Source organism: Teleopsis dalmanni, chromosome 1 (assembly GCF_002237135.1).
Source record: "Teleopsis dalmanni isolate 2A chromosome 1, ASM223713v2, whole genome shotgun sequence".
In the NCBI taxonomy this organism is placed as follows: Eukaryota; Metazoa; Arthropoda; class Insecta; order Diptera; family Diopsidae; genus Teleopsis; species Teleopsis dalmanni.
This window is the reverse complement of record NC_051846.1, coordinates 6,811,836-6,828,698: the sequence shown is the minus strand read 5'-3', so window position 1 is coordinate 6,828,698 and position 16,863 is coordinate 6,811,836. Positions and strand designations below refer to the sequence as shown.

Here is a 16,863-nt window from a genome sequence, read left to right as displayed (position 1 = left end):
GGAATATTATATAAAAATAATATATATATATAGTGTAAAAATGAAAACTAATTCTTATTAAACATTTGCATCGGTTACCACAATTTATAGGATAAGGCCAATCGTTATAATTCTTATCTCCACAAAATAGGTGGAAATTTTTTGTCAACTAGACAGAAGACCAGGATGACTTCGTTATAATATTGAAGCAATATAACGTCCCATTGCTCATTATTAGAGCATAAAAGCATCACACACGAATTCTTTATTAGGGTTAGAGCAATGGTTGATATAGTAAAGGTAAATAACACGTTGTGACTAATCTGCTCAGGTTATCTGTTTAGTATCGGTTGCATATTTCCAAAAAATGCCAACAATTACAAGTGGAATTATATTTCATTAATATTATATTTTCATAATATACAATGAACAATCCTGTAGTCTGTAACATCAGTTCAATGCATATATCCTGATGGTTACTTTAAAAATATTCACAACCAACACACATACATATTTTTTCTTGTTGTATTCCTAGAAATCTTAGTTCTACTGATATTAATTATGGATATAATTTACAAACGTGGAGCTACAATAATGGTACAAAGTTCTCTCTAAACATGAACGAAATTTCTAGCCAAGTAATTATGACGAACGAACCACAGTTATGAACCTCATAACCACAGTTATGATATCTAACATTGTACTTACGATTTAGTACAATGTTTTCACATGCTTGGCTTCACTCTTAAAATCTAATACGAATTATTGAGTTTCTCAACATCATGATATAGTCCAATGTATTATATAAAACTGGATTATTCATATCTGTTCTACTTCATGCTCAATGCTGTATGATTGCCAATAATCTCAATTTTTTAGATAAGCTAGAATCTTTTATTAATACTAATATTACATATAAATTAATCTTTCTCCAATAAACGTAGGCGGCGCAGCATTATTGCAAATAATCTCAATTTAATAGAGAAGCTAGAATCTTCGATAAATACTAATCTAGGTATATAATAATCTAGCTCAAATTAACCTAGGGGCGCTGCATGTTTGCTAATAATCTGATTTCAATTGATAAGCTAGAATCTTTTATAAATATTAATATCACATCAAAAATTTTGTTCTTCTTGTTCGGATTAACGTAGAGGACGTTTCTATTCTACATTAATCTCATTCATCCGAAACTAATTGTATACTCTAGAAAGTTCTACGTAAGATTGTCTTATAAACTCTGTTATTTAAAGTATTATCCGTCCCCAACAAACTTCTTTCTATCGGCAAGTAAAGTAAGGTAATGATTTAATTTGCATGAATACAGTAAATCAGTTTTACCGCTCCAAATTTAAACACAGAAGCTTGGAAATTACCAATTCCTACGCTTTCAAACTTTATCATTATAGAAAAAATTTCCCGAAACTAATCCACGGCATATGTTCTTTTGAAGCTGGATTTGAGTTTTCTACAATTATCTAAGCAGCAGAATGCCACTTCAGCTGCATAAGATAATTGCTGCATTACAAATTAGAATCAAACTAGACTAATCTCACGCACTGTCATATACCGAGTGATGTGTCCGGGTATGAATGCATATGCATGTGAGTAAGTAAATGTTTTTTATTTGTCTTTAACATTTTAAAAGTAATTTTATCTTATATTCTGTTTTAGTATACTTTTTATTTAATTTATGCGGCATAATTTTCTCATAACTCATTTTATGTTTCGCGTTTTTACTCTGTTTTGCAGAATGTTGCCTGCAATTTTATCTGCAATAAATAATCAAGTGAAAGGCTTCCAAACATGTTACTTTCTGCCAAGCGGACTCACGTGCATTAAATAAAAAAACACCCACTCTTTGTAACCGCAACCTCTAAGCAGCGTTGCATACGAGCGGCGCAAGAGCAGCCAGTCGATATGGATATGGAACGTTACTTACGCATGCACATGGTTACAACCCCAACCAAATAACCAGACAGACAATGTAAACGAAAACGTACTTGTATCTCATGAACTCAACAGGAAGAGCGATCATCTTAAAGCGCAAATTGCCCCAGAAACCCAGTGAAAATATTACCATCACCATCGCCATCGCCATCGTCATCGTCAACGGCATTACCACTGCCAAAACATTGCCATCGCCATTGCCATCGCCATCGCCAACGTCAATTGTCAACTCTGCAACAGTCGAAGGCAACACTCATTTTAGTTGACTGGGGCAAGTTGCAAAACTCGCTTCCACTCGCTTCGATTGTGTTCCTGCACTGAACGTTCGGTTCGTATGGGTACGCAAACACAATGGGTTCAAGGTAAATTACACCGCTGTCCATTTCGCGCATAGGCCAGCCAGAAAAGTGAAACTAACACCAAAAATAAGCACAGAAATACTCGTACAGAAAAAAAAAAGATTAAAAAAAATTAAGAAAGGAAACGAGTACAAGTCAAATCTTTTGTATGAAAATATATTATGCGAACTTTCGACAGTTCTGGCAAATATCTTTCTTTTTTTTCGAGCTCTGGAGCTCCAGAAAAAAGATTGCTTAGCATTTTGCTGTTAGCTTAGCGGTTTTGTTCCACAAATAAATCTTTTGTTTGCGCAATTTTGTAATTTGGTTGCACGTCTGTCTGTACTTTCAAAACTAGAAATGAATTAACTTATAGTCGTGAAAGTGTTAATCGGAAAGAATAATCACAACCGCAATCAATGAAAAATGATGCCTTCGAGGCGAGCAAGGAAGACATAACTCAAAAGTCTCTCTTTTTGTCTGCCTTAGCAATGTAAGTAATGTTTCTATTTTAGACCAGGAAGTCTGTTCTTTAGACTTTCACATTAAGGAAATGGAAAAAATTTGAATTTGTTTTTGTATGGTATTAAACGATACAAAAGGTACTAACACATGGTAAAGTAGGAAAAACACATCTGCAGGAAATAGTTAATAATTGCACAAAGAAGATTTAAGTGTTGTTTAATTTGTAAGTAGCAAAATCATAATAAATAAGCTCTTCCCATTTGTAAATCATCAATAAAAGAACATAAAATTTGGTTACAAACAATAGAAAATATAAAATAGAAAATAATCGAAAATAAGAGCCTTTCAGCAAGGTCTTAGTTTATATGGTAAGCCATATGATTTTTTATTTGGAATTCTTTTCTCATTTTATTATCTTCAGAAATCTTAACCATCTGCGGTAATCACTTTTTGGCTCAAGCAATCACTCAATTCAAAATATATTGAATAAATAAATTATATATATGATGGGTATTTGGCAAGACTTGAACCAGCAAACTGATTGATCCGCAAAAGAACCCATTAATTATAAATACAATTTACTTATAGTTTATTATTGTTTTTAAATTTTTAATTTAAAATTATTATATATTATTCATTATTCAAAATTAATTCGGTTCTTGTTATTCTATTTACTGTATTTATATGCACAACAAACTCATGGACTTAGATTTGACAGATTCAAGCATACACTCGTTCGTGCTCTTATGATTCATACGCTATCTTTTTCTTTAGTGTGGCATGGTAGATAGGATATGACAAAATGAACGTATGACCAATGACCGTACATGAAGGAAAGTCCCGAGTAGGCGGACGCATCTACCGTATTCACCAGATTTGGTGATTAGCAACTGTTTGCAAACCTCAAAAAAATTATTCAGAAAAGAAGAATTGGGTAATGAAAAAGTCGTTGTCAAAACTGAGTCATGTTTTAAGTCTAAGATATAACATTCTACAAAGAAAATATTAAAATGTTAAAGAAGCGCTGAATGGATTACATTGAGACTACGCCGATGAATACAGTCGTTTTTTGCCAATAAATTGTTGGTTTTCTGGCTATTCTTTGGATTTATTAGTCAATATTTTATTATATAATGTTAAGGACATTATTTTGATTAAGACATGATCAACCGTATGAGTATAGCTAGCCAATGTGCTAGACTTCAAAAAAATAATAAGCAGGCTTATACTGGATTCACACGAGTATTTTGTCAGCCATCAAAAATTTGAAATTGTCATCTGAAATCAAAAAGCTAAACATTCCTTAAAATTATTCACAATAGCAAAAGTTTGGACTACACAATACTGTACTATGGTGAACTGTTCAAGTTAAAATCAACTTGATTTTGATATTTTCAGCTGTCAAGATTCCCATATAAATCTTCTTGATTTGAACTTGTTTTGCTATCGATCGTGTAAAAACTTCCGTGTGAATCTAGTAAAAGACTATGCCTAGTGGATCTTAGTGTATCACAGGAGTCTCGTTGCTATATAAACAAATAATCCGTAACGTACATGAGTTTTTTCACATATTCAGACAGAGTCATTAAGAAGAAAAATAATGAAAGTGAAGATGATATAGCACATATAATAAGAACGTAGGCTACATTTGTATTTTTATTTAAGTGGCATCATAATTATATGGATCTATATTCGTATAACATAAATGACTATTAGTTTTGGATTACCTCTCCGTAGCATTGCGACTTTGGTGTCTTAAGTAATGTCAATCAATCGAATGGCATTACTTTATGTTCATTTATTTTTATAATTAGAGTGTATTTATAGATTTTAATCGAAGAAACCAACGTTTTATCTATTAGAAAATTGTTTTTAATACTCAAAATTCAGATTTTATCATTAATCATAAATCTTATTTCCCACAACAATATTATAACAAATTATTGCAGTGGATAATACTGCCACTTTGAGTTATCATAAAGATCTTGTGATGCTAACATAAATATTTAGTGAAGAAAATAATATATTTATCTTTTTCTTGAAACTAAATATTATAATATGTGGCATCACACTTTCATCAGATATTATACCCAAAAGCGTATTCCGCTTATTAAATTTCGTAAGGGTTCGTCTGGTACAGCAGCTACTGCTGCACCAAATACTGCCGTTGCAGGAGCTGCAGGAGCAGCTCCTGCAGGACCACCTGCTGCAGGAGGAGCTCCTCAAAATGTTTGTATACAATTTAGATACTATTTACTAGTTTGTTTTTGTATTGAATAATAACTTAAGTGATAGCTCTTAAATGAATATAAAAATACTTAATATTTTTGTTTTTGTTTAGGCTCCTGCCGCATCATCAAATGCCATAGAAGACTATGATCTTCCTGAACGTTATAAGCGCAAACCATTGACCGACTATGAGATTGAGTACATAAATCAAGGAGGTCCACCATAAGAACTCAATATGTTAATTGTAGCAGTATAACTATTTTAATACCAAATTATTAAACGAAATTTTTTAATATTATGGGAGCACAAATGGAATGAAAATAGATTAAGTTTGGTAACAAAAAGTTCTCATTTAGTTTCAAAGTATATTTCTTCAATAAATTAATAAAAAAGGTTAACGTTATTAAATGCAAACTAGCTCTTTTAATTGAAGTTATTAAAAATATTAAATTTAGTATAAAAATTATTTTAAATAAAATTGGAAAGGATATTATTAGTTAAATAATTTATAAATAATATTAAATTATTAAATAAATAATAGTAGAAAATATTAGTTAAAATTAATGTCATTAATTTTCTGCTGCACATATTCATATTTCTTGATATATAGCCAAGACGTTAAAATAAATTATAATTAAAAAGCATTTTATTTACCTAGAATTGAGGCCTTCAATATCTTCTGACTGTTCTGCCAAAGAGGACTCCAAGTCCAAATATGCTCCATAATCACCATCCTTGTAGACTTGTATAGCAGCATCATCGATCTGCAATGAAAGCAAAATGTTATTATCGAAAAAACGTTTATATTATTAATAAAGGATTATATATAATATATCATTCATAGTATATCAAAGTCTGATCTGATTCGCTGGTGTTTTTATTAATTTTTATATAAAATGTGTAGTTGGAAAAGTTAACAGTTTTAGATTTAATAGACTTATTTTTATCTAATTACGCAGCTGTGTAGGATATTATCAAATATTATGTTTTTTGACTTCTAGTGGAGGATATAGTTCCGGTAGGTCCTCCAAATCAAATTATGTTTGAAACTGAGGTAGATATTTTTTTTTTTGTTTTTTTTATTATTTGAAACACAATATGTACAATAATATAAATACATGTTTCATTTGACTACGACTAGTTCATACAAGAACCATCAAGCAGTTTTGTTACATTTCAGAATACTTATTAGAATTGTGAAGTTGTCAAAGACGTAGTGTTAATAGTAGTAATCTAAATTATTATTAGACTACTAATTCGGGAGTAGATCTGAAGGCTTTGTTCGTTTAAGTCTTCTCAGCAGGCCAGATGTATTAGACAGATGGGTGACTGTCTCGTTTGGATGCTGTTGTAATCGTTTTTAGTGCTTTACCACGAGCTTCTGGATTACTGCAGCCACAGATTCGATCTACCTCCCGATGGAGGTCAGTATTCCTAATAAACCACGGAGCGTTGACTAAGTTTCTTAAAACTTTGTTTTGAAAGTTTTGAATGATTTGAATAGTGGATTTTGGTGCACATCCCCATAACTGGATTCAATACGTCCACACCGGAGCTAAGACTTGCTTGTGTATCATTAATTTATTATTTAGAGAGACGGGTGATTTGCTCCCAAGAAGCCAATATAAATATGAAGCCAATATAAGGTAGATATGGCGTACATATGAAGTACTTACACAAATCATGTGTCATTTGTTATCTGTTATAAAATGTCTATTCTATTAAATGAAAGACCATGTTGATAAGCAACATAAGTATGACTTACCCCCTATAGAATTGATTTATAGACTTGCTTGGTAATGTATGTGTCTGAGTTCGGTTTTCACTGAGTCTGATTCATATATCTCAATTTTTAATAATTAAATCAAAACTTCTCGTTATATTTCACTCAGGGTTTGAATTGCTTGCTGAAAATTAGCAAAAGCAACCATATTTTGACTAATGCATAAATATTAACCAGTCGATTTTTGTCAAACGACTAATTGCTAACGCATTGCATATGAAAATGAAATAAAAATATGCATTAGCAACAGCAAAAAACGTAAACTGGTTTCATTTTGATTGCTTGCTAATAGTCAATTTTACATTTTTGACTATTATGCATTTGGAATATATGCAACTTGCTTGCTTATGCGTTAGCTGCTTGTGTTTTGCTATTAGCAAATGTGTATGGATTTCTTCTTTTTGTTTTTGTTTTAAGGGAATATGTACGCATTATTTCTTTTGTTGGTGCATTGAATATAGTTGTGCAAAATTGTAAGTAATGTGTGTGCGTACAATTTGTATGCAATTAATATAATTTTATCTGTAAATAGATTATGCCTAAATTTATGTTTTTTTTAATTATTAAATTTATGCTATATATGATATATATGATATTAATTATTAACTATTAATTTATATCTTATATATATAATTCTTCTGTACGTGTGTTGACAGTGAACTCCTCCTAAACGGCTGAACCGATTTTGATGAAATTTTTTGTGTGCGTTCAAGTGGATTCAAGGAAGGTTTAGATTCACAATTTGACCCACTGGATAATGCCTTTTTAATTAATTTTTTATTTTTTGGTATCCATATACATTTATATTAGAAATTTAAAATTTATTCATGCTTACTTTGATTTGTTTCAAAAGTTTAAAATCTCTAAAATGAATCGTAAAACTGTCGTTGCATAGCTTAAGTGCATTTAAATTCCGCAGTATAATTATAGGTGAGCCAATTTTTAATCTTAAGTTATGTGTTGGTATTCCTGGTATTCCAGCGAATTCAAAAATTCAACAGGATGGTATATGGATACCAAAAAACTGTATAATAATTAAAAAAACGTTATGCAGTGGATCAAATTGTGAATCTAAACCATCCTTGAATTCACTTGAACACACACAAAAAAGAAGAATTCTATATATAAAGACATAAATAACGTACAAAAAACAATGCCACGTCTTCGTGGACGAGGAGGAAATATTAGTCGACGGACTCGGAATTCACAATTACTCCAGAACCATCGGTTAAATAGATCTGCAGAAAACAATGAAAATGTAAGAAACCAGAATACAATCACACGTGCTAATGAAAGTCAAGAGCAACGCAACGAACGCCTTCCGACACATTCATCATTTCGTCGCCTTGCGTTTGAATATGAGTCGAATATCAACTATTCGTCACATTCACGAATTGTAATCGGTGCTATGAACAAACAGTGCCAACACTGTCATGCACTCAAATACAAAGATGAATCGGCCGGTTTCTGTAGCGGTTTCTGGAAAAGTTGTATTGTCACCATTGAATTCACCGCCAGAACCATTGAAAGCACTATTGGCTGGAGCTACATCTCAATCTAAATTGTTTTTTCGTAAAATTCGCAAATTCAATTCGTGTTTTCAAATGCAATCATTTGGAACAACAAAAATCGTTCAGAATGAGAATGGTCGCAATTTTCAATCAACGTTTAAGATTCAGGGTCAAGTGTATCACCAAATTGGTTCTTTAATGCCGATGCCCAATAACGATTCCAAATTTCTGCAAATCTACTTCATGGGTGATAAGAAGCAGCAAAGAAACGCACGTTGCCAGTACAACCATATCGAGCAGATGGAGGAGCAAGAAATTGTGAGTATTTTAGAACCGTTTTTAAAAAATCACAACCAGTTTGTCCAGTTGTTCAATACCGTTTCAAACAGACTGCTAAACGACAGCTATACAAACCAGGAATGCTACCATATAACTTAAGATTAAAAATTGGCTCACCTATAATCATACTGCGGTGAAATTGTTTATGAAATCTGACAGACTTACCAACACCGCGTTATCAAATCTCTGAATGGTTACAAGCTCCTCGGGGAGGTATGCAGATCTGAGGTCAATAATTGCTTAGTCTGATGAAGTGATAAACAATAACCTTTTTTCATTTAAAATGTAGTGCTTATAAGGATTTGAAGTAACATGAAAATATTTGTAACATAAGTAATGCATGTGGACTTTTTGAAGTTCAAAATAAAAAATTAATTTAAAATAATTTTCGCATTAAAATGCTAAATGTTAAGTTGAATAACAACAAATATTATAACTCAGCTGCGCCAGGAAAATTAATTGCAAGGGGAAACAACGTTCGCCGGGTCAGCTAGTATATATATATATATATATATATATATAATTATTAATTTATATATATATGTTTATATTTGTGGGAAAATTTTAAGTAATATGTAGAACATATTATATACAAAGTTGCCGTTATTCTAAAGTGTTTCATTTTAATCGGTGTATCATGGCTCCGCGACTTAATAAATTCGCAATTCTTCAACATTTTAATATAAATAGTGAGGCGATTTAGCAGTTCGACTTCTTCGTACAGCTCGTTGGAGATGCTTTTCAATACAAATTTTTTATTAAATTTTTCTTCTAAGCCACGACAAATAGGGTCAATAATCTTTCTCATATTTTCCGAATTAAGGACATTAAATGGAATAGCGAAATAACTCTTTTTTGCTCATTTCGATTTTAATTGTTTGTTTTCGGAATGATTTTTTCACAACTATTGCACTACTACTTGAGCTGGAATCTTCATTTTTATTTATATTTAACTGGTGCATATTTTTTAAATGTGTTCTTAAATTAAATATTCTGTCCCTCTTCAACGAATGTTTGCAAATTTTACAAACTGCTAAATCGCTATCACTATTTATATTAAAATGTTGAAGAATTGCGAATTTATTAAGTCGCGGAGCCATGATACACCGATTAAAATGAAACACTTTAGAATAACGGCAACTTTGTATATAATATGTTTTACATATTATTTAAAATTTTCCCACAAATATAAACATATATATTTATTATTTTATATATAAACTAGATAACCCGACAAACGTTGTTTTGCCTTATAAATTATTTCTAGTTTCTAGATAAATTCTAGTGTAGACAAAAAGTAACTTACTTATTATAAGTGTGTAAGTATGTAGTATATGCATGAAATAGGCATGGAGCACTATGAACGAAAAGGAAAATAAATATAACAAACGCCAAACAATATTATTTTTAAGTTATTATAGTTTATTTATTAAATTATTAATTTAAAATCAATAGATTTGTATGATACCAAGTTCCCTGGCAACAACTGTTGTATCTTCAAATTTAAATTGTCTTGGATTGACTCTAAATAATAATAATGATAATGGGCCAGTAACATTAACCAACAACAGTTGAAGATAAAAGCACTCAGTGTGTCTTGGATTAACTGTAAATAAGCCTTCGATTTAAATAAATTGAGACATGCATCAACTGGTGAAACTTGCTTGCGGGGCATCCATTTTTTTGTTTGAGCCCATGTGAAATAGCGTGGTACTTGTGAATATATCCGTCGGTATTTGTTATAGTATCATTAGTGAAATCTTTAGAAAAATTTTTAGTACATTTTCCATCTGCCATCCAAGGCGAAGACGAAGAAACGAAGTGGATGTAAATGCTCGATGTACTTGTTGGCGTAGTTACATAAAATATTAAGAAAAAAATTTTTCTTTTTCAAATATATAAAAAAATTTATGTCCAAAAAATAAAAAAGTTTTTGTTAAAGCAATAAGGATATTTTTGCTGGGTAGGGACTCCCTAATCACTTTAGCGGTATGAAAAATAGATAGTAGCCGATTCTCAGACCTACTGAATACGCATATAAAATTTGGTAAAAATCGGTAAAGCCGTTTCGGAGGAATACGGTAACTAACATTGTGACATGGAAATTTTATATATAAGACCGCAAACAGACATCGTTTGGCCTTATGACTTATTGATGGTCTTTGCAAATGCCAATCTAATAGAAAATTTAACGCGTTTGAATTAAATTGGCTTGTCTGTGAGAATCATTGGAATTCGTGGCAATAAAACTTTTTTGTTTCGGAACTTGCCATTCAAAATGGTGGCTTCGATAATGTTTTTCATCAATTTTTTAATTTCCAATCGCGTACTATTGCATAGCCGTGGTGGGTTCAAATTCCGAAGTAAAATAATCGGTGATCCAACTTTCAGTCGTAAAATGTGTGGTGGCATGCCTGGCAAATCCAGTGAGTTTAAAAACTCTGCTGGATAGTTTACAACTTCGTTGGTATCACAAACTGTATCGATCGATTTGTTTGATATTAAGTCGCCTGGCAATATCTGTTTTATCTTGAAGTTTAATTCATCAACGTCTACATTTTTTTGCTGCTAATGGCTCTTTCTGCCAGCCTCCATGATTTATGTATAGTATGTGTACATCTAGAAATACGCGGTCAATGAGAGCATTAATGCATTATTAACGATAATGCAGATTTTAGGGGGCAGTTTTATGAATTCAGTATTTTCATAGACAACAACTTTTCATATCATAGCAAGTTTTTCTTTTTCAAAAATATAAAAAAATTTATGTCAAAAATATAAAAAAATTTTTGTTAAAGCAATAAAGATATTTTTGCTGGATAGGGACACCCTTATCACTTTAGCGGTATGCAAAATAGATAGTAGCCGATTCCCAGACGCATATAAAATTTGGTAAAAATCGGTAAAGCCGTTTCGGAGGAGTACGGTAACTAACATTTTGACAATGTTAATTTTATATATAAATATATTAATTAATAGTTAATAATTAATATATATATATATATATCTATCTATATATATATATATATATCATATATATCAGAAATTTAATAATTAAAATAAACATAAGTTTAGGCATAATCTAATTACAAATAAAATTATATTAATTGCATACAAATTGTACGCACACATCATAATTGACAAAGAAATAATGCGTACACATTCCCTTAAAACAAAAACAAAAAAAGAAATCCATACACATTTGCTAATAGCAAAACACAAGCAACTAACGCATAAGCAAGCAAGTTGCATATATTCCAAATGCATAATAGTCAAAAATGTAAAATTGACTATTAGCAAGCAATCAAAATGAAACCAGTTTACGTTTTTTGCTGTTGCTAATGCATATTTTTATTTCATTTTCATATGCAATGCGTTAGCAATTATGCAAGCAATGCAATTAGCAACAGCAATTCAAACCCTGATTTCACTAATAATTGCTGACAACTGTTCTCTTAAACAATTCTAAATAAATTATTGAATGAAGATAATACATAAATTTTATTTTTAAATACATAAAATACAATATTATATAAAACAAAAAATAAAATAAATAAAAAATAGTAAAATACAATACATGTTATACATAAAAACCTAAATCAGTATTTCTTATTTATTATTTTGCATAGATCAAAATACAATGGCGTTAATATAAATAAAATTATAAATATTTAAATTATTTCCACAATTTATCCAATGAAACTATTAAATTACATTTATAAACTTAATAAACCACAATTACCTAATATAGAAAATTGTTTACGAGTAAATTAGGTAAATTTTATATTACTTAACAAAACCACAAAACGTAAGCAAGTTTATTCAAAAGATATTTGTTCTTACAGATGCAAAAAATATTTAATAAATTTGAATATAAATTGCAAGTTGTTTTCAATATCATTTCAATTCAATTTAAAACAATTTTACATCAATTTTTTGCATTACGGCTCTTATAGTACATTCACACTATCTCATTTAGGCACTTGCTCATTTATATTAATACGTGAACGTTCACATTATAATGAGCTCATTTATGTAGATGATAGAACTTTTATAAACTTCACCTAAATATTATTAAGTCACATAAAAAAATTAAATATATAATTGATATATTAAATCATTTACATTTTAACATTATACATTAACATTATACACCTTTTCTATATCAATTCAATTAATAAAAATAAAGATTTTATTAAATACTTAATTCCTCAGTATGTTTACTTACAGCTCAGCTATTGTTTGTTTACATTTTACGTATAAAACATATATAAGAAAACACATATTTCAAATTTTCATAATTTCCCCTGTGGGAAATTTATTTTTAAGCAACCCTTAAATGAGTTCGACATTTTTCGCTTTAAATGAACTGATTTATTGATAATGAGCTCATTTATATAAAATATTTTTATATGTACGTTGTATTTGTAAGTTTTCGAAAAAGTACTATATAAAGTACGCAATAATAGATAAATGGTCACGTGAAAATTTTTATATTGATTGACAATGTTTAAATTTCTATCAAAATCACAAACAAGCTCATAAGCTAGGTGCGATATCTAAAAGATGTAAGGGCTTCGGTTGTCGCCATAAACTAATGCCCAATGTGTAAGTTCGTCTATAATGCTAATACTTGTAATACCTATCTAATATTTAGTGATTATATACATCTAATTGGTTTTAATTTGATACTTCTTTTAATATTAATAAAAAAATAGTACTGAAGTCTAACAACAATCACTTAAATGGTTAGTAGCATTATTATATAGCTGCGATTTATGCATTTGCTCTAATAGAACACAGAAAGTGAAACAATAACAAAATGACAAAATTCCAATTTCGAATAGTACAAATCAAGTACGACTTTGGTTTAAGTAAGTCTAAGTTCAACAGCTGGTATTTACAGTCTTAAAATAATATACCGAGAATCAAAATTAGAGACAATAATATTTTCTTTTCTTATAGTAGAAGTCCATTATCGTTGTGGATAATAATTAAGAATCTTTGGTACTCAAGTTCTTATCACTTACTTAATTCATCTTGAAAGAATATTACATTTTAGGAACAGAGACATTCTTATATTAAATGTTGATATTTAATATAGTATTTGGCAGTACCTACAGTGGACAATTCTATTGTATAACTATGTGGTAACCCTTATTTAGTTTGGTTGCTTTCAGAAATTTAAGAATAGCTGCAGAATTGAACTTTGATAATTCTTTACGCCATATTAAGTCGGGTTGGTGTACTTCAGAATATTCACTATTTTCTATGGGTGAAAATTTGTTTATATGAGTTATGTTATAATTGGATGTTTATATGTTGTGATATCATCATTATTTTTATATAAGTTAAGTATATTTCACAATGGCTTTTAATCCTTATATTCTTTTGCTACTTTTTTTTACAGCTGCTTATACCCGGAACGCATAGTCTGCCTTTCAGCAATTCGTTAATATAGCAATCCCTTTTTCCATAGTGGAACATTTGTCAGTAAACGCTAAAGAGTAGAACTTATGCAATGCCATTATCTCTGGAATGATAAACAGGGTCGAAGGTGGTGAAAAATATAGAACTCAAACAGAGTAAAGCACGTTAAGTGCTCTTTTAACCTGTAGCTCTTTTGTAGATTAAAATCGTAGGCCTATATAACAAAGAATTATACAAGAATTGGGCATGGCGATAGTAGGGGTTAGTTATATTCTCCCGATTCGATATCAAAAGAGAAAAAAGCAGTTTGTCAAGCAGAAGTTAAAACATATGATGGAATTAAACAGACATATATAATAAATTTGTTATTAAGATACCCCGGTAAAACTATAATATAAGATAGAATCTAGACTGACTTTCCTGCTAATAAAAATAGTATTTATAATCAATGACAAGCGGAAAAAATTCTAGAAAACGTATTAATAAATCTTAAATTCATGATAAAGTACAAAACGGAGTTTAACAAACTTATATATAATAGATTTCCGTAAAGCTGTTAAGATACCCCAGTACAACTATAGCATTAGTTAGAATCTGAGTTATTGTCTACCTGAAAAAATTAAGTATATTATTAATCAAAAGCAGCAGAAATACGTGGAAAACATATATAAAACCTTAACATTTTAATTAAGTATATAATGGAATAACACAAATATGTTTATAGTTGATTTCTCTTATTAAGATACTTCGACATAGCTGTAATATTAGTTAGAATCGAAACCGATTATCGGACTTTAAACAAATAAGTTTATAATCAATGACAAGCGACAGAAGTTACTAAAAAACGTAAATACATGGAAATAGGTACATATAATAGATATATGTTTGGTTATCGGGGTACTACAGCAAAGCTATACTATTAATTAGAATCTTTATATGTTTTTTGGTGGTAAAACTTGAATTTAAAAAATCTATGACAAACGGTAGTAATTACTAGATAAAAACCTGAAGTTCATAATTAAGTCTACCTATATTGAATAAAAATATAATAAATCTCTCTTTATAAGTATAATTTATATAGCAAATTATTTAAGCTCTTAGTCTTCACAGAAGAAAAATTTATATATATTACTTTGATGATCTCAAAGTTAAATTTATTTAGTGAAAATAGGGTTTATGCGAAGAAAAAGAAAATATAATTATTATTATTATTATTTTTACAAATAAAAAAAAATACTTAAAATTTTTTAAAAGAAAAATTATGAAAATACAAGAAACCAAAACCGAAACCAAAACCAAAACAAAAAACGTTTTAAAGATTCCTGCTGTTAAAGTAAAAGTAGCTCTCGAGCCAATATTGTTGACCCATACGCATTTTTATGCATGCGCATGCGCGTATCATTTTATGAAAGTGCAAGCTGCAGCTGCATGCCGCAAGATACAAGATGCAGTATGCTGTATGCTGTATGAAGTCTGTATCTGCAAGATGCATGCTGCACGCATTAACAGAACGTTTAAGAAAACAAAGCTTTAATCAAGTGTCTTCAGTTTGACAGTGTGTCGTACTGATAAAAAGATTGTGTGCTGTTATTGGTGTTACTGCTATTGTTGCTGTTGTTGCCGTTGTTGTTGTTGTTGTGCTGCTGCAGTGAATGGTGGTCGGTCACCTACTTTTCTTAAGCACATCTCGTCTGTCTTTATAATTGTTTCTTGATTTGTGTGTCTTTATGTGCGACTCTCTGTCAATCTGTCTATCAGCATGTCTGCTGTGACCAGCAGTTGCTGTGATTATTGCTCTTGCTTTTGCTGGTTGCTGTTGCTGTTGCTATTGACGTCCGCTGGTGTTCGTGTGTTGCAACTTTTTTTACTTATTGCTGCTGGTTGACTCCTCTTATTGCAACAATAAAGTGAAAATCAACGCCATGATTCTGATTTCCAGCAATTCGATGGCATCTCTTTTTTCTGGTCTTTTAACTCTTTCCACAATATTGAATATTGATGCTGCTGCTAGCAATGTCGATACCAATGTCGAAGCCAAAATCGATGCCAATGTTGATGAAAGTAAATAATTATTTTTATTTATTTATTGGTATATTTTTCAGAAATTTTTTACTGCCGCAAATGTGGCATTTTGAGAACAATTACAAACATTCGCCGTGCAGTTTGTTGCCATCAAGCAAATCATTTCACTAATGTGAGAAAAATTCTTGCAATTAAATTATGTTGTGCTCCAATCTAATCCGGGTGCTTCTGGCTGGCTGCCTCCGTATAAATCCGAGAATGTAATCATTTTTAATAGTGAATGTTGTTTTTTCAGTTTCAGTTCATTTGCAGAATGCCAAATCATTTTGAAAGTTTATTATTATTTTAACTTACGATTATTAATGTTTCGCACTAAATTCATTTCTTTGAAGCAGAGCCACAACGGCAAAAGCTCTTAACTTAATTTATAGTTTGTTAAATTTGCTTTTAATTTGATGGAATTTTTTCATGCTATTTTATTTAGTAAAAGTATTAGTCCCTTTTAATACACACACCCTTTTATAAGCACTTACGGTGGAGTATAATTATATTTTTCGAAAGCATAACAATAAGGAAGGAAATTCTCTCATGCTAGCAGCTAATCTAGTGCCAATGCCAACAGTGCTATGAAGGCTCCTCTTCATCCTCTTCATTTACTAAAACCACACCTTAGACTATCAGGCCTCAACGGTGTAATTCTAAACACACTTAGAAAAATACATAAGTAAATACAAGAAATGTTTTAACAAACAAAGCCCAAATGAAAATATAAAATATTATCTACGAAATTGCATCTGCTTTGCACGTTTTCCTCCCT

General features: G+C 30.4%; 2 protein-coding genes across 2 annotated transcripts in view; one reads left to right on the top strand and one right to left on the bottom strand.

Annotated features, from left to right (window-relative positions):
• LOC119672266 (FH1/FH2 domain-containing protein 1-like) overlaps positions 1 to 16,863 on the bottom strand; it is a gene marked incomplete at its 3' end in the record, with an annotated part of 74,367 nt that overhangs the window by 12,110 nt on the left and 45,394 nt on the right. The window contains 1 exon segment of the mRNA XM_038083279.1: positions 5,616 to 5,725. Coding sequence (XP_037939207.1) covers positions 5,616 to 5,725 — 110 coding nt within the window.
• LOC119672267 lies at positions 4,649 to 5,369 on the top strand. Its single transcript, XM_038083280.1, has 2 exons — positions 4,649 to 4,961; positions 5,074 to 5,369. Exons 1-2 carry the CDS (start codon positions 4,791 to 4,793, stop codon positions 5,185 to 5,187), a joined length of 285 nt encoding a protein of 94 aa, XP_037939208.1. The 5' UTR covers positions 4,649 to 4,790; the 3' UTR covers positions 5,188 to 5,369.

Coding starts and splice junctions, on each gene's coding strand:
- LOC119672267 (XM_038083280.1), top strand. CDS start 4,791: ATGTGGCATCACACTTTCATCAGATATTATACCCAAAAGCGTATTCCG. Junction 4,962..5,073: donor CAGGAGGAGCTCCTCAAAAT/GTTTGTATACAA, acceptor GTTTTTGTTTAG/GCTCCTGCCGCATCATCAAA.